General features: G+C 54.2%; 1 protein-coding gene across 4 annotated transcripts in view; it reads right to left on the bottom strand.

The window, feature by feature from the left end:
- HDAC7 (histone deacetylase 7) overlaps positions 1–21,292 on the bottom strand; it is a 79,966-nt gene extending 58,674 nt beyond the window's left edge. For all 4 annotated transcript variants that reach the window (XM_068409774.1, XM_068409781.1, XM_068409784.1 and 1 more), the window contains exon 1: positions 20,981–21,292. In XM_068409774.1, the coding sequence (XP_068265875.1) occupies positions 20,981–20,999 (19 nt within the window). In that variant the 5' untranslated portion in view covers positions 21,000–21,292. The remainder of the gene's footprint in view (positions 1–20,980) is intronic.
- Between the last annotated feature and the right edge of the window lie 832 nt (positions 21,293–22,124).

Raw genomic sequence — 22,124 nt, 5'->3', positions numbered from 1 at the left:
GCTCCGCGTGGAGGAGAGCCAGAAGAAGGTCTTGGTCTGCCTGGGAGGGGGACGGAGGGTGGGCAACGCTGGCGGTTCCCAACCAAAGCCTTTGCTGAGCAGCCGGGCGTGCTTTTCTAGCTCCCACCCATCACACCATGCTCCCAAGTCACGCAGCAAACCAGTGAGGATAAGCTTGGGAACATCCCCAGGGCTGGGGGTGCGCTCCTGGCCCCACAAGTTGCAGGAGCCACGAGGCTGGGCGTACTCCCCTGGGCACGGGGGGCACGGGCAGCCCTGCTCCCAGCAGCTCTCCCAGCCTCCGTCCCCCACCCAGGGGCATCTCGGAGAGCGCCGGCCGCCAGCTCCTGCCTGCCCGAGCTCAGGGCTGCCGTGCCACCCTTCCCACGCCTGCTGCGAGCGGGACTGTCTGGAACAGCGAGAGGCCACGTAGGTGGTGGCAGGTGAGGAGTGACTGCGGTTTCGCTCAGCGATGCTCCCCGGAGGAGCGCGTCCTGTGACGCTCGCTCAGCTCCCCGGCCCGCCCTGGTTTATGGGGCCACGCTGGGAACCTGGGCTGCAGCCAGCTTTCTCCTGGCACGGGGCTGTCCTAAGTGGAGCCCTGGGAACAGAAAGCTGCCCGGGATCTCCACGGTGGTGCGCGGCAGTGACTGGGCTGCTGCCGGCATCGGGAGGGCTGCGTTCGACCATGGGGATCCTGCCGATCACAGGGTAAAAAAATCACCTGGTAAAATTAGGGACCAGCAGCCAGCAGCACCCTGCTGGGACTGATTGCCATGGCTCTGTAATTACCTGAGCAAAACACGGGCTGCGTGAGCATCAGGGAGTGCACGGAGCCGCAGGTGGGACCCACAGCCTCGGGGACAGCCCAGCACCCTCTGCCCTGGCTTTGTGCTGAGCTGTGTCCTCCTCCCTCCACCTGCACACTCTCCATTCCCAACACAGCTCCTCCACCGGCCTGTCCTGCAGTCACAAAGCTCCGCTCTCTTTAGGGCTGGTCCCGGGCTGCGCATGGTCTGGACCTCCCACGTCACCTGTGGGCCTCACAAAATATGACAAAATGAAGGTTTCTCCTGCTTTCCAGGGGGAAATGGGGTTGTGCTCATTTCAGATATATTTTGGCCTCCCTGGGCTGCAGCAGGAACTCACAGCCTGGCAGTAGGATGCTTTAACCTCATTATAAGATGCTGGAAATCACTGTTTACTCTCACTCAGTAGCAGCAGATCTCCTGCCAACGCTCCAGCACACAGCGTCTTCTCCGAGCATGCCCTGATCTCCCACCTAGAGACCAAGACATCACCTACCCCACTGAGCTGCGTGGGAGGGAATGCTCCCCGCATCCACACAAACCCCATCACACCAGAGCGGGGCCACAGCTAACACGGCACCCGAAGCATCACGTCTCAGCACTGGCAGGTTTGGGGATGTGACTGGAAGGGAAACCTGCTCCCTTGCCTCAGATCCTCTCTCAAAACCTCCCTCTTGCTGGTCCCAACTCCAGCCTTGCGCCGGTGACACCAGCGAGCTCTCCATGGCCCTACCTGGCATCCCTCTGCAAACCTCTTGGCCACAGCGAGGAGCCTGCATGGTGCACAAGCAGGGACTGAAGCATCCCTCCCAACCCCGATCTTGCCATCACAGACTTTCTCCTTTTTTTCCTCCACGTTCCTTCCCCGCTGGGGATTGAATTCGGGATGCTTGGGAGGCTTTGAGGCCAACCTGTCAAGCCTGCCAGCAGCAGCGGGACCGGCTGACCCAGCAAGCAGGTGGGCGAGTTGCTGACTCGGGCACAAGCGCTCTTAATGCCTTTTTTATTTGCTGATGTACGATACGAGAGCGGCAGCTCACACCCTGCGTTGGGCAACGCGCGGCTGGGCTGGAAAGGCGATGCCAAGCTGCGCTTTGAGTGAACAGACACCGAGCGGTGGGCGATCGGTTGGGTCTTCAGGATGTGTCCTGGGCACACAAGACCAGAGGCTGAGCAGGTCCTGGCCACACTGGGCAAGCGTTAGCCCACTCCCAGCGCAATTTCTTAGATATTTCTATATCTAAAGAATAAAGATAAAGAATTTCTTAGATATTGGGGAGAAATTCTTTGCTGGGAGGGTGGTGAGACCCTGGCCCAGGTTGCCCAGAGAAGCTGTGGCTGCCCCCTCCCTGGCAGTGTTCAAGGCCAAGTTGGATGGGGCTTGGAGCAACCTGGGCTGGTGGAAGGTGTCCCTGCCCATGGCAGGGGGGTTGGAACGAGATGGGCTTTAAGGTCCCTCCCAACCCAAACCAGTCTGTGGTTCTATGATTCTATGAATTCTGGCCCCAGTTGCATCCTGCCTGGAAACACTGGGCATGGCTGGAGCAGCTCGGCAGAGCTACTGCTCAGCATTTAAACTTCTTGACTTCCATTCAGTGAATGTAAAACTGTTCACATTTAAATGCAGAATGCTGGCAGCGTGCAGACTCTCTGCATACAGGAACTCATACAATAAATATTTTTTTCTCCTCCCCAGGCCCTTGTCTTGCCCCGCCTCTGCATACGCCGTGGTGGGTCCACCCTTCGTACGGATTCAGCTGGGACTCAGGCTCTGAGGACCCTCAGAGACCTCACAGCACCCATCAGACAGCCAAAGGGGCAGAAGCCCTCCAGGGGCTGCCACCAGTCGACCTGATTCCCCACGAACCCCATCCTCTGCCCGTGCTTTTAACTGAACAATAACATTTGCTTGGCAGCCCAGAGGTCTGTTTTAAATAGACACTCCTTGAATAACACCTACAGAAATACCTTCACCGTCCCGCTGCTGAGCGTGAAACCACAGCGCAGCGAAGAGGAACCGTCGACTTTAAGAAAACAATTAAAAATAAGAAATAATCACACTTCTGCCTGCCTGTTTGACCCTCCCGTTGCTGTTAGCGCTGCCATGTGTTGCGCAAAGCGAATGGCAATGAGAGAGGGAAGGGGCGGTGGTGGTGGGTGCGATGGTGGTGGGTGGGTGGGTTTGCTCCAGGTCTGCAGCCCCCGGGCACAGCGCAGCCCCGTGGCACCTTCCCCTGCCGCTCATGGGGCTTTCGTACAGCCCCGGGGGAGAGAAAAACATTTGTTTTAAAAACAGGAAAATGTGATTGTAAAACCACAACAATGGGCTGGGGAAGGAGCCGGAGCAGCTCCGAATTTAGCTTTTGAAACAGCCTGCGAGTTGACTAAATGTTTCTGTAGCAAACCCTGTCCGCAGCCCCACGCCACGCGCCCTCTCCTGACTCCGGCAGCAAATGCAATAACTCAGTGGCTTTGTCAGCTCCGTTATAGCCGGGTGCCAAACCTGCACCTCTGATTTCAAGCCTCTCCGATGGGATTTGCAGGCACAGGGACAGCCTGGTGGGTTCCTCGCTGCACGTTCCCTGTGAAGCAAAGCACAGCCCGACTTATACGGGAGTTTCTCCAGACCTCTGCCTTTTTGATATATCCTTAAAAGCAACTCCAACGTGGCAATCACACGATAGCCCATCACATGTACACGTCGCCCGCTACCTGCTCTTCCTTGCCCTTTTCATTAGAGAAGCTCAGGCCAAACATTTTCACAGAAAGGGGCTGTATAAGTTTATGGCAGTTTGCAAATGTCGCCACCTGAGTGACTGGAAATTGTTTATTTCCCTTTAAAATACCCAGCGGGTTTGTATCCAGATAAAGAAATAATAGCCGGCAAAACTGTGTTTTCCTAAACACCAGGAGAATGAACAAAAGGCTCTGGCACGCTCTGGGCATCAGGGGCTGTAACCCCCTGTTATGGCACGACCGCCTCGGGCACCGGTCCAGAGCCCACCCTGGGTCCCCGCTGCCAGCCTGCCCTGCACCTACAGCAAAGCAGTGGCTCTTCTCCTACCCTCAGGGTGGCTTTGGGGACCACCCGAGCATCCTGCGCTCTGGAGGTTAAAGTACGGACTTGCTCGGTGGTTAAAGCCAGCGGGGAAGGGTTTGGGGTGCCACCGCTGCGGGTCTTGCCCTCCCCTGGCCCCTGTCACCCACGTGCCCCCTGCGAAAGGCTGGGGCCAGGGGTTCCCCCAGCAGAGAGGGGTTGGGGTGGCTCACAGGGCTCTGCAAGTGGCTTTTCCTCTCCAAAACTTCCAGATAAATAAAGCAGATCTTTAACTATCAGGGCGCAAACGCGACAGTTGCACCTCAACTTAAAGCTCTTCAGAGCCACCCTGGGCACAGAAACCACCTGAGTTTACTTAAACTTGGCAGCGATGGCTGAAAAAGAAATGGCAGTTTCTCAACCTGGCCCAGGCAGTTGTGATTTTCTCATCAAGCCAGTTAGAAAAAGGAAATGTTGATGTGAAGCCAGCAGCTTGCTGGAGGTAGGCTGATAGAAAACACAACCAAACTGACCTCAGAGGGCAACTTTAGGTGGGCACCACATCAGTCACACAGGTGAAAAACCACACGCGAAATCCCTGGGCAGAGCAGGTATGGTTCATCTCCAAAATAGCCCCTAGAAAAGCTGGTCCCCTCTGGTGACTTTAAAGTGATGCTCAGGTGAAGATACCTGAAGGTAGGAGAGATGAATTCACGCCTTCAGGGAAGTCCCACTATCAAATCCACGTGCTTGGCTCCTCCAAAGCCTAACACACCCCTGAAGGCACAAGGATGGACCCTGGCTCTGACAGCCTGGCCATGAACTACAGAGTCCATGAGGCCTCCAGAACTGCCCATTGGACTCAGCACAATCAAAACTGTTATAAATGCCACAGAAGAGCCTCTTTTTTTGAGTTCTTACCTGAAACTGATATCCTTCCAAAGTTTCAGCCCTTCTAGGGCTGCGCTGTTATCCAAGGGTTTGCACCGGTGTCTGATAACTCACATGCAGCCTGTTAAAAAAGCTTATGGCCTCTGATACAGAAGGATTTTTAAGCAGCTCTCTTCTGCTTATTTTGTCCCCACAGCTTTCCTTGAAGTCTTCAATTACCCTGGAGCATCCTCAGTGCCTTGGGGCACTTTGCCACCTGCCTTGCAAGCATCTTTAGCTGCTTTTCTCACCAAGCTCCTTCCCTCTCTCTTCCAAAGAACATTCGGCCCCACTGCTGTAGGCGGGGAACAAAGACAACCCCAAACCAGAGCTCATAACTGATGAAGCTTTAATACAAGAGAAAAACAACAGAGGAAAGAGTGGGTGAAAGAGGAGAGGGTCTGCTGCATCTCTCTCCTGCTCCTTGTTAACTGACTCTAATTAACTCTCATTTGCACTAATTGTTGACCACAGTCAGGTGGTGCCATCTCCAGCTGTGAAGAACAGCCCTGAAGGTGCTTTCTTGGCCTGGAAGTGGTTGTAGGAACCCTGGGACTGAAACCCCTCCTGCTGCATGAGGTCTACAAGGTTCCTCCACTTTCTTCCCCACTTCTCAACAACACCCCATCATGTGTAGGGCTCAATTTTCCTTACTGCTGTGTCCTCTCCCTCTCCTTCCTTCCTCATTATCCCCCTCAAAGCCAGGAGACAGGGTGCTTGGAACACACTTGCTGTGCTGCCAAGGTCAACCATCCAAAAGACACACCAGATGCCATATATAACATGAGATTTAGCTTTAAGGGTCCTGATACTTTAAAAGCATCAGCTCTTGCAATTTGTGTCCTGGTTTCTGAAACATCTAGGGCACCCTGAGCATGTGCTCAGCTTTCTGTACAGCCCAGAGAACCAAAACCACTTGGTTTTAGCTGGAAATTCCCAGCGTTACACCAGTTTCAGCACTTTTGAGGTAGGACGAAACTCAAGAAGTTCTTCCATCACAGCTTCCCTCCTCCTAACCATGGTGTCACGACCTGCACATTTCTACCTTGATGCAATTTCCCGACCTAAACACAGAAAAAGAGCAAGGAAGTACCAGGGGGTGGCAAGAGAAGAGCTGTAATATTTGTCTTGGGATGAAGAAAGTAGAGAGATGCTCCCCATGTCCTGGCTCCAGTCACTTGGTCCAGGCCAGGGCTCTGCAAGGCGATTGCTGGTGCATGGAGAATAATCCATTCATGTAATGGAAGCAAATGCAGCAGCTATTGTGTTATCGTCGTGGTTTAGCACCACAGAACCAGAGTCTCAGGTTAGCTCATGTCCGATAAAGCCATCCATGCCATGGGTCACACAGCAACACGGCGTCCACAGCGCAGTGCACAAGGAGGGTGTTGAGGAGCAGCAAGGAGAACTTCATGCTTTGAAAGTGAAAACCTGTAACCGAGCATCCAGCCTGGAAGTTGGAGAGCTCTGGTGTCCCGCAAGAGCCAGTGCTGCTTTCTACCATGCTACACCCAACGCGATGCCTTCCTCACCTGAAGGAGGGGAGCTATCCCCACCTGCTAGGAGACTGTCACGTGCTGGGTGGTGAGCAACTGATGGTGAACATGACCAAGAACTACCTGCCCTGTTGGCCACTCCCTTCCTGGCTGATGTCCACCAGGAGATCCTCTGTATTAAGCACTTTACTACGGCCTGTCCATCAGAGCATCTCTCAGCTACTTAAAACACAAGAGGCTGAACCAGCTGAGGGGATGGAGGTGCTGACCTGGGGCTGTCCAGGCAAGAGCACCCAGGAATAACACAGTACGCAAAAATGGGTCAACTGGACTAAAAATCCCTGAGCCCCTGCGTGCTCTTGGGTATGCTCTGGGTCACAAGGCGCCAGAGCTACGAACGCAGCACACACTGACTGTGTTTCCTGACAAACGCTACCCAGGCTCCTGGGCAGGCTGGCAGCTCGCTCAGTGCTAAACAAGATGCAGCCACACGCTTTAACACCGATCGGAGCCTCCTCTTCTCCGTGCCTCCTCCACCTCCACGTCTCCTCATCCTCCCCAGCCGCTCAGGCCAAGGGATGCCTAAAACCACCCGTGCAGCCACACAGCAACACGCCAGAGACGTTCAGCAGAGAGCAGAGGACGAAGAAAGCCCAAAGAAACATTTAAACACAAAAGATGGGTTGGGCGAGAGTAGCCCGGAGAGGACGAGAGTACCTTTGTTGTCAGCGCTCATCTGCCCGGTCAGAGCTGCCTCCTGCCCTTTAGGTTTCCGTCTCTTTTGCCCCAGCGCATGTGACGGTCCCCAGGCAGAGCAGCTCTTTAGTGTGGTCTGCACCGTGTGTGGCGAGGAGCCCGAGCCCTGCTCTCTAGCTTTCTTCTCGGCGCAGTTTCCATGCTCGGTTTCAGAATGACGACCGCTGATGCTGCGCTGCCTCGGGCAGCGGCTCGCTCTCTCGCACAAGTGGGTTTATCTCGCATCCTTTCATTTTACTCTCACACCCAGCTGGGGGCCAACCGGTTTCAAAATAAAATGAAGCTGCCAGAAGCTCTTGGGACTTTACCAGCCTTTTGCAAACACTTTGAGTTGTCGCAGAAAGTGGCCTGTTTCCATGAACGCTCCTGCTGGCATAATCGGTCACCCGGGGATTCACGGACAATGAATATCCCGGGAGCAGATGCAGCAAGATGCTCAGTTTTATATCTGGGTGGTGCAGGGAGACTAAAACTGGAGCAGCTTCGGAGCCACCCACACTCACCCAGGAAGGGAAAAAATCCCTCCCTTCGAGAATTTACAACCGAAAGCTCCGATTTCCCAATGGCAGCAGACGCCCACGCGAACGAAGGGCCGGTCCCAATTAAGACAGATGGGATGAGAGAGGAGATGCTGTCCCCCTGGCTCTGCAAGAAGGGTGAGACGATGCCCCAGCGTGATGGGCTTGCTCAAGGGCACCGGGGAGTCTATAACAGTAGCAGGAATTGCCCCCCAGAATCATAGAATTGTTAAGGTTGGAAAAGACCTAAAAGATAATCAAGTCCAACCACCGACCCAATGCCACCATGCCCGCTAAACCATGTCCTGAAGCGCCACATCTAGATGTTTTTTGAACACCTCCAGGGATGGTAACTCCCCCACCTCCCTGGGCAGCCCGTAGAACAGATGGAGGAGCCTGGTCCTCTGCTGAGCACATGAAGCTCTTGACATGGGCGGCTGACGATGGGAAGGCCTGGAGGTATCGCTGCTGCCGTAGCCTCCAAGAAGGAGGCAAAGAACAAGAGGGCGAGTTCACAAACAATCGTCATTTGAAAGAGCTGGAGGCAGAGAACCTGGCCGGGCTCTTCTCCTGGGAAGGACACCACGGCTCAGACAATGCTGCAGTGTCTTTCCCCCACCATGCTGGTGGAAATTAGTTTTCTCCCTGTAATTGTCCTTCTGTTCGCAAATTGCTAATGTGTGCTTTTAGTCAAAATAACTTTTATTTTAGGTTAAAGGCAAATGGCAAATCAGGAGAGAGCCCAAGTGTAGTTTCCATGAGGCAGAAAACTCGTCTGTCTCCCCTGCCTTGAAATTAATTGACTCCCACTAAGTGATAACTCATACCTAGGAAAGACTGTGGGACTGCAAATGGTCCCCAGGGCCATTAAGTCCAGGGACAACATTTACATGAACTAAGTAACATAGAATCATAGAATCGTTTTGGTTGGAAAGGACCTTTCAGATCATTGAGTCCAATGGTGCAAGATTGTCCACAGCAGTCCACTCCCCACGTCCCCGCTCCTGGAGTATTCCCCACTGCAGTATTTATTGCTTAAGAGCAAAAGCCACCAACTATAACTTGGTACATGACAAGAGCAGGAGACATTGAGAGCACACACAACAACAGAGCCTCTGTTATTTTTGGGGGGGGATACAACTAGCAAGGAAAAGTGGCCAGTCCCCTGGGTAAAGCTCAGGAAGACCCAAATCCAACACTTCCTCTGAGAAAACTCAGGATTCACTCTCAGGAGTAAGATAACCTGAGCCATATATTTTTCCTTCCCTTTATATCGTCACAGTATCAGGCATGCGAGAGGCAGATAAAAGAATAGATGTTCCCCAACAGAAAAAGTTTGTAAGAAATATAAGGTCAAATTACCTTCTTATGCAACACCCCTGCAACTTATAAAATCTAAAGCTGTAGGACATAAATCAACCACCAACTGCCTGGGGTTAAAGAGAAACTTCCTCTCATAGCAACCTATTGCGTAAGTGCCTTCTAACAGGAGCTCCTATCTCCTGAAATCTCTGTTAGAAAGAGGTGGAGTGGACTCTAGGGCTGTTGGGTTGGGACTTTGTGATCCCTTTTGCTCTGATCCATCTCATTGTCTCTTCCTCAAGCCGGGAAGAGGTGCAAGGCCAGCAGCTCCCTGCTTCATGCTGGGGCCACCACGACGTGCAGCTCAGCGCAAGCTGCGGTTGGTCCCACCACCATCACATCCCCATTTTCTCCAGCCACAGCGAGCTGAGTGGAGCCGCGGGGCTGGTCCCCCCTGGCTGCTGGGAGCATTTGCTATAAAAACCCCCGTGAGCCTGAGCAGGGAGTCCCAGTGGGAGATGGGATCCCAGTACAGCCATCGGATGCAAAGCAGCAGCTCACCCACTCCTCGAGGCTGCTCAGCATCCCCAGGAGCCAGGCGCGGTGACACGTGCCAGCCCAGCCGCTGGAAACCAGCCCCAGGTCCAGCACCAGCCAGCAAAGCCTCCATCCTCACAGAGGCTGTTCCTGCTCTTCTTCCCATCTTCCAGGGCTTCCCCCAGCCCACCAGCGGGCTAAACCGATTTCCACCAGCCATTTCTGGCTGAAACTTGTTGTATTTCTATTTTAACCCTTGCCTTACTCCCTCTTCCCACTAAATAAAACAGAAACAAAGAGAAATCACTGCAAGTAGCAGCCACCAGCCTTTGCAGCACCACGTTATGGCAGAAAAACCCTGCAGGGGTAGGGGAAGGTGGTGCTTTGGGTGCCCCTCCGCCTGCCGCTCCCCCCCGTGCCATGGGATACGTGCGAGCCCGGCGCTGGGGCTCGTGCTAACGCGCTGTTTGTTTGGTGACTGTTCTGCTACGGTTATTTTTAGCCGGTGACGCCTGGGGTATTTCGCTTCAGGATGTCCGGTCTGAGGCTCTTTCTGGGAATCCCATGTTCTCTAATTGTAAACAGCCCCATTCAGTTGCTCGCAAGCGCGAGAGGCCCCGAGTTATGCGGCGAGGCTGTCAGGTGTGAGTCAAACAGGAAGCCGCTGCTGCGCAGGCGAGCGAGGTATTAGCGAGGAAAAAGTGCCCTTGATTAACTCGAGGGACCTGTCCCCACAGCCCACCCCTTACCAAGCCTATTGACCCGGCTGGCACGAGGCTGGGGCATTTGGGATGCTGCCCATGGGATGCTGCCCCTGGGACGCTGCCCATGGGATGCTGCCCACGCTGGGTTTTGGCTCTGCACCTCCTCCATGGCGAGGTTTATTCAGAGGCTCCGTGCTGCCTGTGCCACCCCCTCTGAAAAATGAGGTTTGGGTAAATTTGAGGCCCCCAGCTGCCGGTTTTGAAAATGTCACCGTGGGAAAAGGGCTCCGGAGCACCAGAAACCTCCATGGGCTGGTGCCTTGACAACTATCAAGATACGGTGGAAAGGCAAGGGACACAAAGGTGGTGTCCCATGTCCTTACATTCAGGCATCACTGGATGATGCACATCAACAGAGATCCTAAAAGCGGCACCGAAAAGGGACCATTTCTGTTCCCAGCGGTGCCGGTCCGTCCTCCCCACCACGTAGTGCCAGCGGGCTCCAAGCACCTGGGTTGGATGGGTTCAAACAGCAGTGATGGCCCTGGGTCACTCCCACTCTCCTCCCTTTACAGCTGCTGTAAACCTCCCAAACATTGGCGATACAACAGCAGTCCCAAGCGCTCTGTCTATCCCGTTAGCAGTTTATCCCCATTTTCCACCCTCTTACATTTGGGACCCCAAGAACACCTCGCAACAGTAGTTTTGTTCATACAACCAGACCTTACCCGTGCTTGCTCAGCTGAAAGAACCTGGGACTCCCTCCCAGCATTTCCAGACCACGGACTTTGCTCCCTGCAAACCTCCCTGCACGTGGGACCCCAGCTGCCTGGAGAACAGGGACAGTGAGATCCTCCAGGACAGCGAAATCCTCGCTCACGCTTCTCTCAAATCCAAGATTATGGAGCTTATCTCATGCAACCCCCACATCAGAAGCGATATTTTAACATGGGATAGAAAAGTTGGGGTGACGCCTGCGCAGCCCTGCGAGGTGCAGCTGCATCCCAGGCGGTTGGGATGCCAGCGGAGGCTGGTGCCTTGCAGCCACGTGGGTCCACTCAGGACACCCGAGCTTCGCTGCCATCCTCACCGCTCCCTCCTGCCCTGCCACCCCTTCGGCCAGCTCAAAACACGAGGAGGAATTGAGCCAGGTTAGCAAATAACTCTTTCATGGCTGCGGCGCGATGGATTAAAGGCAGAGAATGACGTTTTCTCAAGGGGCCGAGGGCAGGATGCTGTAAAGTGTCTAAATGTGGCAGGAACGTGAGTCATACCGAGCACCCCCAGGGACGGCGGCTGCCAGGGCACCTCAGCACGGGGAAAAAGTTCCCCGGCACGGCCCGTGCGCGGAGCAGCGTTGCCGGCACCGCAGAAGCGGGGCATGTGCACGGTTGTGCCCGTCTCTTATCTGACTCATTTCAGCATCTCGGGGGAAACCCTGGCATTGATAAACAGCTCTCTGCTCCCTGCCTCCGCATTCACCAACCGAAATCTGGAGTCTATTTTTAACCCCGCAACACCCACGGCGAGTCGGGGGGAGCCTGCAGCACGGGTCAGCCGGCACCGGCGGGTCGGGGCTGTGTCACCACCAGCCCCGTTTCTGAGTCTGAGCTGGCTCGTGCCGTTGTTTACTGGGGTAATTTGACTGTGGCATTGGCAAGTTACCAAGCGAAGTGAGACCAAAACAAGTCACTCGGGCACTTTCCATGCTCGGTGCCGGCACTGTGCCCCCGGATGGGGTATGCAAAACCAAAAGACTCCAATTTTTCTATTTTCCAGCGCATGCCCCGAGTGAGCGTGCTGTTTAACCAGCTCAGCCCTGCTGTTTTCTAGGGCTGGAGCCCCTCTGCTCTGGAGACAGGCTGAGAGAGCTGGGGCTGCTCAGCCTGGAGAAGAGAAGGCTCCAGGGAGACCTTCTAGCACCTTCCAGCACCTGAAGGGGCTACAGGAAAGCTGGAGAGGGGCTTTTGACAAGGGCATGGAGTGATGGGATGAGGGGGAAGGGTTTTAAACTGAAAGAAGGGAGATTGAGATGAGATATGAGGAAGAAATTCTTTGCTGTGAGGGTGGTGAGACCCTGGCCCAGGTTGCCCAGAGAGGCTGTGGCTGCCCCCTCCCTGGCAGTGTTCAAGGCCAGGTTGGATGGGGCTTGGAGCAACCTGGGCTGGTGGAAGGTGTCCCTGCCCGTGGCAGGGGGTTGGAACGAGATGGGATTTAAAGTCCTTTCAACCCAAACCATTCTATCATTCTATGACTAGTTCAAGAGGGCAGCACGGCAGAGGGGCAAGCGAGCTGGAAAAAGCCTCCAGGCTCGAGATGAGCTTGCGCTAGGGAGTGGAAACCAGATTCAGGCCACGCTGCTGCTTGAGGGTCATTTTCTTCTTGTTACTCACTCCCATATACTTACGGCGTGCGCCCGTGTACGCCGCAGCTTTTTCCATCCTGTGTGTGCAGACACACGCCTGCCTGTGCGCACCGCTGGGATGCGGCAACACAAAATGGCAAAACCTCGAGGCCCTTTGGGTCCCGGACTCCCACGTTACAGCTCATCTGCCCGGAGACGCTCAGCCGCTCTGTCTGGAAACAGCAAGAGAAGCAGCATTTTCGTTTCCCAGCCAAACCGAGAGCAGGAAGGGCAGGGGCAAGACAAAGTGTGTCAAAGCCCAAGCTTCTGCAGAGCTGTTGCATCCGAGGTGACGCACGTCCGAGCCCCGGTGACGATCTGGAGGCTGGCCCTGCCGTGAAGTTGGAAGGGAAGTTGTAGCTGGGGTTGGCAAAGCCACCGGCTGCTTCAGGTGTTCACGGGAGCTTTTTATGCTGCTTCTGCGCAGAGGGAGCGGATCCAGCCTGGCTTTGCGGTCAGGGCAGGACACCTCGTGCTTTCTCTGGCCAGGTTTCGGAGGATCCAGGGGTAACAATTCCAGCTCTCCCTCGGGGAAACACCTCCACTCCCAACCGTTGCAGGAGAGAAGAGAATCTGGTTGTAATTCCTGCCTGAACAAAGGCTGCCTTGAGCAGCGGCGTCCCGTCCCTACCGCGGGACAAACCCTGATGTTTCCTTCCCAAAGCCCCCACACTGTCTGCAAGGTCTTTGGTAATCATCAATTCTGGGACAGGTTTTTTCTGGCTTTAGGAAAATTTCTGTGGCCAAGACTCCCAAACACCTCTGTTCTTCTCCCCTCCAATGACAGCATGAGCCTGCAGCTCAGGTGGGCGATGCGCTCGGTCCCCTCCGACCACTCCACCCACCCAGGAGCCCCCCTGGACCATTTGCTCTCATTTTCTGCCTCTGCTTGGAGCCTCACACAGACTTGCTGCCCTCTCCCCAGGCACTGGCTTAAATGCTTCAGGTCACCTCTCCTCCGCGGTGTTTCAGACCAAGACAGAAAGCTCAGCAGCCCAGAAATAACTCAGGAGACATAAATCAGCCCCACAACCCCATGAAATAGGTCCCCATTCCCCCTCGGAGAGTCACCCACCAGGCAGCCCACGGTGAGGGTGGGTTGTGAGCCCGTCCCCGGCTGCAGTTCCTGCTCCGGCTGTTTCTGCTCCACTGCAGAGATGTGCCATAAACCCTTAATTTCCTGACACGCATGGGATGAGGCCAAGGGGTCGTGTTTTGGACAACCTGGCTTTTCCATGGCAACGGGCAGTGATGTCACCGCCCTGCGATGATGGGAAGGGGCCTGGGGAATGGCGAGCTCTCCAGGAACGGGGCAGGAGAGGAGGCTGCGATGGCGGGGATGCGCTCGCCGAGGGCTGGGGCTGCATGAGAGTGGCTCGGGAGATGTTTTCCTTGGATGGCCGCAAGCACAAGCCGTGGCCGAAGCGCACGGAGGCTGGAGCCGGCTCAGTGGCTGCAGCAGAGCCCATCCTGCCCTCTCCTCCCTCCAGCCCCCATCCCTCTGTGCATCCCCCCAGCCTTCCTCCCCCTGCAGCCAAACGGCCGTGGCCAGCCGCTCTTGCACAACACTGGCTAAAACATCCAACCCTCTTCTCTCCCATGCAAGGGAATTTGCAGGATTAATCCCCCCCACCCTTCACCGCCGAGGCTTTGAGCTGCCCTGCTCCCCCTTCCCCTGAAATTTCTCTCCCCGCTTTGTTTCTACAGCCGCTCTCCTTCCCATCACAAATTCCCTCCCTGCAGGGGAGCCCCTTTACGACAGCAAAATAATTAAAAGCTTGGCCAGACGAGTGCGCGCGGCGCTGACGGTCGGCATCTGTCGCCGTGGGGCAGTGGGAAAGCTCTCGTGCAGCGGTGTCCGTCTGTCTGTCCGGGCTTCCCGTGGCTGGAGCCATCTGACACCGCATCTGACATCTGACATCTTCACCTCTGGGCACTGCGCTGCAGCGAAGCCCTGTCTGGGATAGCTCCTAGATGCTACGAGGATAAACACACGGAGTAAAAACCTCCCCATGTGTGCGGAGCTGCCAAGGAACCGCTGTTCCACCTGCTGAAGCCTCAGCATCACTTTTCCACCCCAGCAACACCTGTGCAGGTGTGAAGAGTCGGCTCTAACCCCATCCCTGGCTCCTCTCTGATGCTTCATGGGACTGACCTGGACACATGGTTGTAGCCAAGGAGGGAACGAGGCCGGCGGGGTATTGCAGAGATAAGAAATGAGCTGCCGGCACTTACAGAGCAGCTGGGAAACACCAACCATCGCAGTCACGGTGGGCAGAGGCTGAGGACAGCGATCTATCACACATTTAATTGGTAATAAAGTTTTCACCTGCTGCACCCTCAGAGTATTCATCTGCCTAAAGGTCCTTCTAGCACAGCAAGTAAGTAAGCCGGCAAACCTGGCAGATTTGATCCAGGTCTTGGTTTTAACTTCTTGCTCATGTGCTGAGTCTTTATGATCCTGGGCAAGTCATTTAAATGACCCGTTACAAATACACCTTCCTCAACAGTAAATGAAATAGTGTCCCGTAAAAAAAAAACAAAAACAAAACCAAAAAAACCCAAATAAACACATTTCTCTACAAGTCACACATCAATGAAAGAGCAGTTAGAGACGGGCAAGACTTGCCAAGAAGTCGGGTGCTTGGGGATGCGGATCTGCACTGAGCGGGGTCCACAAAAGCGCGAGGACAATGCACCAAACATGTGCACTAGCAGGAGGCTTGGCGGCAGTGGGAACACAGCCCAGCGACCGCCTTCCCTGCGTTTTGGACCTCACCAGAAGATTTCAGCCTAAATGGAACCATTTTCAACAAACAGCATCATGCCACGTGCCCAGCCCAGCGCGCGTTGACTTCGGGCTGTCTCTGTGCATCCTTCCTATGGAGACCCAGCACCACTTGCAGAGGGAGGGGGAAAAAAAAGAGAAGAGAAAACAAACCACCACCACGAAAGACCTTCCCAAAAAGTTGCACGAAAAGTGAGCGCTCAGCAGAGCGAGGTTTCCTGCGCGGGGAGAGCTGGCCAGCGCAGGCACAGGAAATCACTGCTTCCTGCCCGCGGAGGAAGCGCCTATCTAACGCCCGCGATCAAAAACAAACAGCGCTTCGATTAAACAAACAAAGGACCTAAAACTTCAACAGCTCACAGCCTGGGTCGGCTCCAGCAGGAGGGAAACGTGTCCAAAAATAAGAGGCTTGTAACCTTGAAAAGCGCCCTCGTCCTCTTCCCCGCGCAGCGACGCTGCTCGCGCTGCGTGTGCAGGAGGGATCAGGCAACCTGGGTCCCTGGGTGGGTGCTGCCAGCCCAGGACCCAGCCGCCCCCGGGAAGTGGAAGAGGTGGCCTCCAGCAACGTCCCCAACCATTGGGTTTGGTGAGGGACCACTGCTGACAGTCAGAGCCATGTCCGAGCTCGGCCCCACGCGTCCCCAGCGCCCGGTGCTGCAGGTGGGGCAGGAATCCCAACTTCAGCAAAATACCAACTTCTGCTCCAGCCTTATGGCTCTGAAGAAGAGTTTGAGAAGCGTTTGCACAAGGACAGCAGTGGTGGCTTGGTGCCTTCTGACCCTCGGCAGGAGATGGGAGCCAACCTCACCTCCCACAGCCTCGGGGCTGTTTAAATCCCTACGCTGGCAGACAGCACCTTCATCCTGCCCCAGCCGCATCTCAGCCACCCGTGACTTCGTATGGCTTTGAGCCAGGTCCCTGTGTCTGGTCTCTACTTTGCTTGTCTCGGTTTTGGTTTGAGATTTAGTTTCATGTATAGGAACGTTTCCTTTCTGATCTGCTACCAAGAGGTTTTGTTGTTGTTCTAATGCAGATTCACTTGCCTTAAATACCTTGAATTCAGGAAATGGGAAGAGGGATCCTTTCTTACTACCTCTGAGCAGAGCAGGGTTTGTAGTCCCTGGACCATAACTCATTCCTAGGAGTCGCACAGCAATATGATCTTGAGCCTCTCATAATTTCAGGGTTTCACCTCCATAAAGGGGCCAGAGGATGCTGAGGGCTGTGAAGTGCCCAGGAATCTCGCAATGTTTTTCCATCTTACTGAAAACCTTTTGTCTGCATAAATCCCAGGGAATAGATTGATCTGAAAGGTCAGCAGGATCCAACAGCCAAGTCCTCCCTGTCCTGGCAGCACCCAGGTCAGCCTCTGTGCCGGGAGAAGCAGACGCTGCTGCAGTATTTATCAAGCGAGTTATAGGGTCTGGGTCTCACCAAATCAATGACCAACACCGAACACATCCCGTTTACCAGATTCAAAGCACAGGCACAAAGACACAGAGGAGATGACAGTTTTGCTTCAAACCCAGAGCCTCAGGATGCCTCCAACCCAAAAATCCATCTCTGGAAAGCCCATATTCCCTTCAAAGCCATCTCTGTTCCCAAAACGAGCCCTTTCCTCCCCTGTGAGACCACCTGCCTGCTTACGGGTCCTCCAGCCTGGTGTCCACCCAGCCAGCCCAGGGTCTTCCAGGCTGAGCCCCAAAGCTCCGGCATTGCTCATTCTGCACATGTCCAGCGCTCTGGGCTTTGCCAAAGCCAGGCTGGCTGGAAAAACTGCTCTCCCAGCATGAAAGCGAGCACGGAAAAAAAAGAAACAAAAAGGCCGGGGTTGTCCTGGGACTTTGGGTTTGAAAGGGAGCGCTTTGCTCCGTCTCGCTGAGCGCGCTGGACGACATGGTGAGAAATATGGTTCAAGAACAAAGGACGGCGAGCAGTTACCAGGGAGGAGCAGGCTGGCGTGAAAAAAGGGCTACAGGAGGCTGAACCGCAGCGTTACCTGTCTGCCAGCCTGCCGGGGACCAGCCCAAGCCACAGACGGGTAGCCCAGGGTTGCAGCATCACTGGTGACCTGGAGAGAGGCTCCATCTCCTCCTATCCCACCCTCCTCCAAAGCTCGGGATGGGTTTTACAGACCCACACGCATCTGCCAGACACGGCACAAAGCAAAGCACAAGGGTTTTTTTTTCTTTAGTGCATTTTGCATTCAAAGGACGCCAAGGCAGCAGCAAAATAATCTGACTACGGGCTGATGGAATAACTATTCCAGAGCCACCGATAGCCACGCAATGGGCTTGGACAGCAAATTTCAAGGATGGGGGAATGTGTGTGGCCACAAGGGTCGTCCTGTGTGGCCACCACACAAAACCTTATTATCTAGCAGTTTGTCTGGTGATATTATAACCCTCAGGTGCAGCCACCACAAGGTTGCTAAATGCTTGCAGCTCAGGCAAGATTTTTTTGCCTCACCTGCCTGATTCGTTCAAGGGGGGAAAAAAAAGTTTACTTGTTTCCTGGCATTCCAGCTGCTCACTGGTTTTATTGGCTTTTAAAGTAAACTTCCTGGTGAATTAACCAAGCCCAATTAATACATATTTAAAGTGCATCTTCCTGATGACGCAAGCAACGCATGGCTGCGTCTGCCCAGGAGAGATACCGAGGGGAAGAGTCACTGGAAATAAGGTCACAGCTGGGTACCCGTCACTTCCTACCCCTGTGCACCATGAGGGTGGTCATACACATCGCATCGCCTCAATCCCAGTTTACCAACAGTTCCAGGGGGCCATTTCCAGGCGCTTTGTCCCATTTTCCCTTCCCTGTGCGACAGCCCCCACTAAGTGACCCCAGGCTCAGCCTCACCAAAGGAATGGGGCCATAAAACCAGGACAGTGAATACCAAAATCTCTGATAGTCCATCAAGACACAAAGAGCTCCATCAAGTGGGACAAGTGCCTACAGAGCAGCACCGACATCCCACCAGTCCCTCCCACCTTTGCCCAGTCTGCCCACTTGCCTGCTGGTGTGACACTGGGGCACTCTGAACGCTCTCGTCCAAGTCTTTTTAAACAAAGTCTGATCCTTCCTACTGCAGAATTGCAGCCCTGGCCGGGTGGATGAAAGGGTTGCTGATGCTGTTCCATCCCTTGCTGGAAAATACATGCAACATCCCTGGAAAGTTGATCACTAATATGGAAACAGCGGCCAATTTCCTCATTGTGTAAGTGCCAAGAGCACAGATGAGCTCCTGGAGGCTGCTATGGAGGGGACTGTGGGCACAGAGGTGGGGAAGACTTTCAGAGGCAGAAACAGCAGTAAAGTTCTCATCTCTGCCTGAAAATCAAGGGAACACAATTATGGTTCTGAAAAGCTCCATTAAATCTGAAGGTTTCATCTACATTTATATTAACACATGTCAGCTCCTGCTGGAAAAACGCCGGTCCCAGGCAGTAGCACAACGGCTTTGGAGGTTTCCTCCTGCCACAGACCTGAGATCTGCTCAACATCAAGTCTGAAGATGCTCATTTCGCTTCCCTCATTCTGCTACCGTAAAGCCCAATTTAACCAACTCCTTCAACTCCGTCAATGGGATTTAAGGTGAACGTGACTTGTGACCACTTCCCTTACGCTAATGGGCTCTGATCCTCCCTGGAGTATTTAGTTGCATGCAATCAACTCCTCAACCCAGGAGTCATTCCATTCCACTTCACAGTGTCTTTGGCAGCGACACCTTAAGGACATCCCACCAAGGCCATTCGATCCCCCCAGCACGTCGCAGTTCACGGCCCCTCTCGGCGGCAGCGCTACTATCGCTTGTGGCGTCGTATCGTTCACCAGATCACTGAGCTCACGTCGAGCAACGGAGGTTAAAAATAAACCCTTAGGGCCCGGTTTAACCACGCTGTAATCACACAAGTTCAAGGGCAGAAGCAAAGGGGCAGCTGAGAGATGAGAAAAGTGGTGGGACTGCTGGAGCACCTTCCTTCCCAGAAGCAGCTACTGCTGCGTCTCACCAGTTTCCCCTCTGCTTTTTCAAGCTCCGGTGGTTACCAGCCTGCCGAGCAACACGCCACAACGCAGCAACATTTCTCTTAAGCACGTGGCATTTCCCATTTGCCAAAGTCCATCTGGTACCACTGTCCTCAGCCCATATTTTACCACAGGTTCCCGCACCGCTACGCAGCCCACAGGCATCACCTCTACTTACTCTGCACATCATTTTCCCCTCAATTACCCTGAGTAACATGAAGGTAGGGAACATGTTGCAAGTTATTCAGCAAATAGAGAGTCGACACAAGTGTGAGGGGACTTTTTTGACCTCAGACACCCTTCAGAGTCACAGCCCCTGCTCCTTTGTTCCCACTGTCACCGAGGCACTGCAAGCAAAATAAGTTTGCGTCAACAGCGGAGGCAGAGAGAGGGACTGCTACACCAGGGAGCACATCCGAGCACGCGAGAGCTCAGGGAATGCAAACACCTTGGAAGGAGGGTTCACGAGATGAGGGTAGTTTGGCTGTTTGCAAAGGGCTGCCAGGAGCAGTAGGGAAGCGCCGGGAGCGCAGAGCTGGTTTGGTGCACATTAAGCCGAGCAAGTGTCCTGGGAAGCTGCTCTGGAGGAGGAGCTGGCAGGTTCACAATGTGCTTTTTTGCGGCACGTGATCCCCTGGGAAGATTTAAAGATTTATCTGGGATGGGCCTTCCTGTCCATCACCGTTTCCCATGGGAATCAGTTGCAGTTCCCTGGGAGGGTAAGGCTGGGACCCCATGTTAGAAGCTGCATCTTAGGCAGCAGCTTCGTCACTTGTCCCTAATTCCCTTAATTAACCTATATCACACGCTGCTGAGACGTCCTGTATTTGGCCGCCTGCTTTTTGTGCATGAAACAATTTAAGCTGATCACTCGGGCAAAACTAGACTCCAGTTTAATGCTCTTTACAACACCACCACACGCTGCGCCTCTGCCTGCTCTCCGCAGTCCCCAGCACAGACCGCAGCGAGCCCCGCCGGCCACGCTCCCTACGAGTCGCCGATCCCCTGCACGGAGCAGAAGTTCCCCTGCGCTCCAGCCCATCCCTTACTTCGCCATTTAAAACAGACTGGAAAATTCCTGCGAGGCTGCTGAAGGCAGAGAGCAGAAACGCCACAGACACCGGCAGGAAGGTCTGCAGCGTCCGCACGACGCAGCCCTCGCCTCCGAAACCAGCGCCCCGGGGGCGCAGACGTGTCTCCCACCCGCTGCTTTTCCAAGCTCCTCTTCCAGCATCACCCCAGATCGCACAGCCCCAAAGCTGCAGGGAAGCTCTCCCTCCCGCAGCCCTGCTCCGAGTCACGCTCGATTGCATCATATTTGTTTTTCTTTGCCTGAAAACATCAGGATTCCTCCCGCCTTGCTGAGAGTTGGGTTTTGCCCCGTCTCACAAGGAAGGGAGCCAGCGGGTGACCCAAATCCAGGCACAGAGCTGGGTGGCAAAGCCTTCTCCAGCGCGTGTGGCTGGTGGGGACAGCATCAGTGCTGTCTCAGGCGGTGCTGGTTGGGTCTTGAGAGTTTTAACGCTTCCAGCATCTGCTCCTGTGCCAGATGATACTTCCACAGCCCGAGAGCAGAGAGGGGACCCCGGCGCTGTGGGACGGACCGAGCACCCACCGGGAACGGCCGCGCTTGCGGATGCGGTGACCCGCAGAGTTACTAGCAGGCTACTCACCCTGGCTTTGTCCTTGCATCCAGAGGAGTTAAAGCCCTTGGAGATGAGGTCTCATTGTTCAAGATGTGCTTAAGGGAGGCAGCTGCTTTCTTTATATCTCAAGATTCACTAAAGTTCAGGAAGAGAGAGAGAGAAAGAGAGGGGACGGCGAAAGGGGAGGGACTGAGAGAAGGGCCCAGAGGCCGTATAGAATGACAATGGAAGGAAATGCTTTATCAAACCTAGAAAGCCAACCCTGTCCTGGGAACACAGAGGGAGAAAGAAAAAAAAAAAAAACCTTGCAGAAGAAAAGCGAGTTCAGCTGCCCCGGTTCCTCCCTTGGCAGCACAAGCCCTCCTCCCCCAGCCCCTCGCTCCCAAACACAATGCGAGCCGGTGAAAGCCGTCAGGCTCAAACACTATTTTTTTCGTTAAACAGAGAGAAGTTTCAGTTCTTTTTTAAAAAAAAAAAATATCCAACAACCAAACCCTGCCCGGGAATGGGAATGTGACGCTCTTCCCCCTCCCCCGGCTCCAGCCTTCCAAGTTTCTATGAGTCAAACGTTTGCAATGTGTTACCGAAATGTTAGCGAGCTGGAATGCGGCATCCAAGAGGGTTTAGCTAATAAAACTTTGGTTTGTTGGCTGGGAGAAAGTGTCACCGGCAGAGAAATCGGCTCTTCTTCCTTTGGGTTTTCCCATCTATGCCTCACTCAGGGTTACGTGGTTGGGCACTGCTGCCCCGCTGCGAGGGTGGCATCGACCCAGCGCTCCCTGTCCGGAATGGAAAGGGAAATTGCACTGTTAAGGAGAGACCAAGGGAAACAGTCAGTCTGATAGAGCAGGTGGGAAACGGAGGGCTGGAGGGAAATTAAATGGTACAGACATCCGAGGGCACAGCTAGGGATAGACCTCAGCTGCTGAAGCACGACTTCAGACACAGGCTTTGAGATTTTGGTGTCAGAAAAAGCACCATTTCCTCACCTGAGAGTCCTCAGGTTTGTCCCAAGATAGGAACTTTCATCAAGACAACCAGCTCCTGGGCTTAATGTCTATAGTGTTTTCCAGAAGCATCTGCTCTGGATTTGTACACATCAAGCTTCTCATTTTTTACCTCAATAATTTCACAGCCTAACAAGGAACACTTTTTAAATTACATTAAATCA

The sequence above is a fragment of the Nyctibius grandis genome, chromosome 11, assembly GCF_013368605.1.
Source record: "Nyctibius grandis isolate bNycGra1 chromosome 11, bNycGra1.pri, whole genome shotgun sequence".
Lineage (NCBI taxonomy): Eukaryota > Metazoa > Chordata > Aves > Nyctibiiformes > Nyctibiidae > Nyctibius > Nyctibius grandis.
Note: the sequence above shows the minus strand (reverse complement) of the source record. Positions and strands in the feature narration are given on the sequence as shown.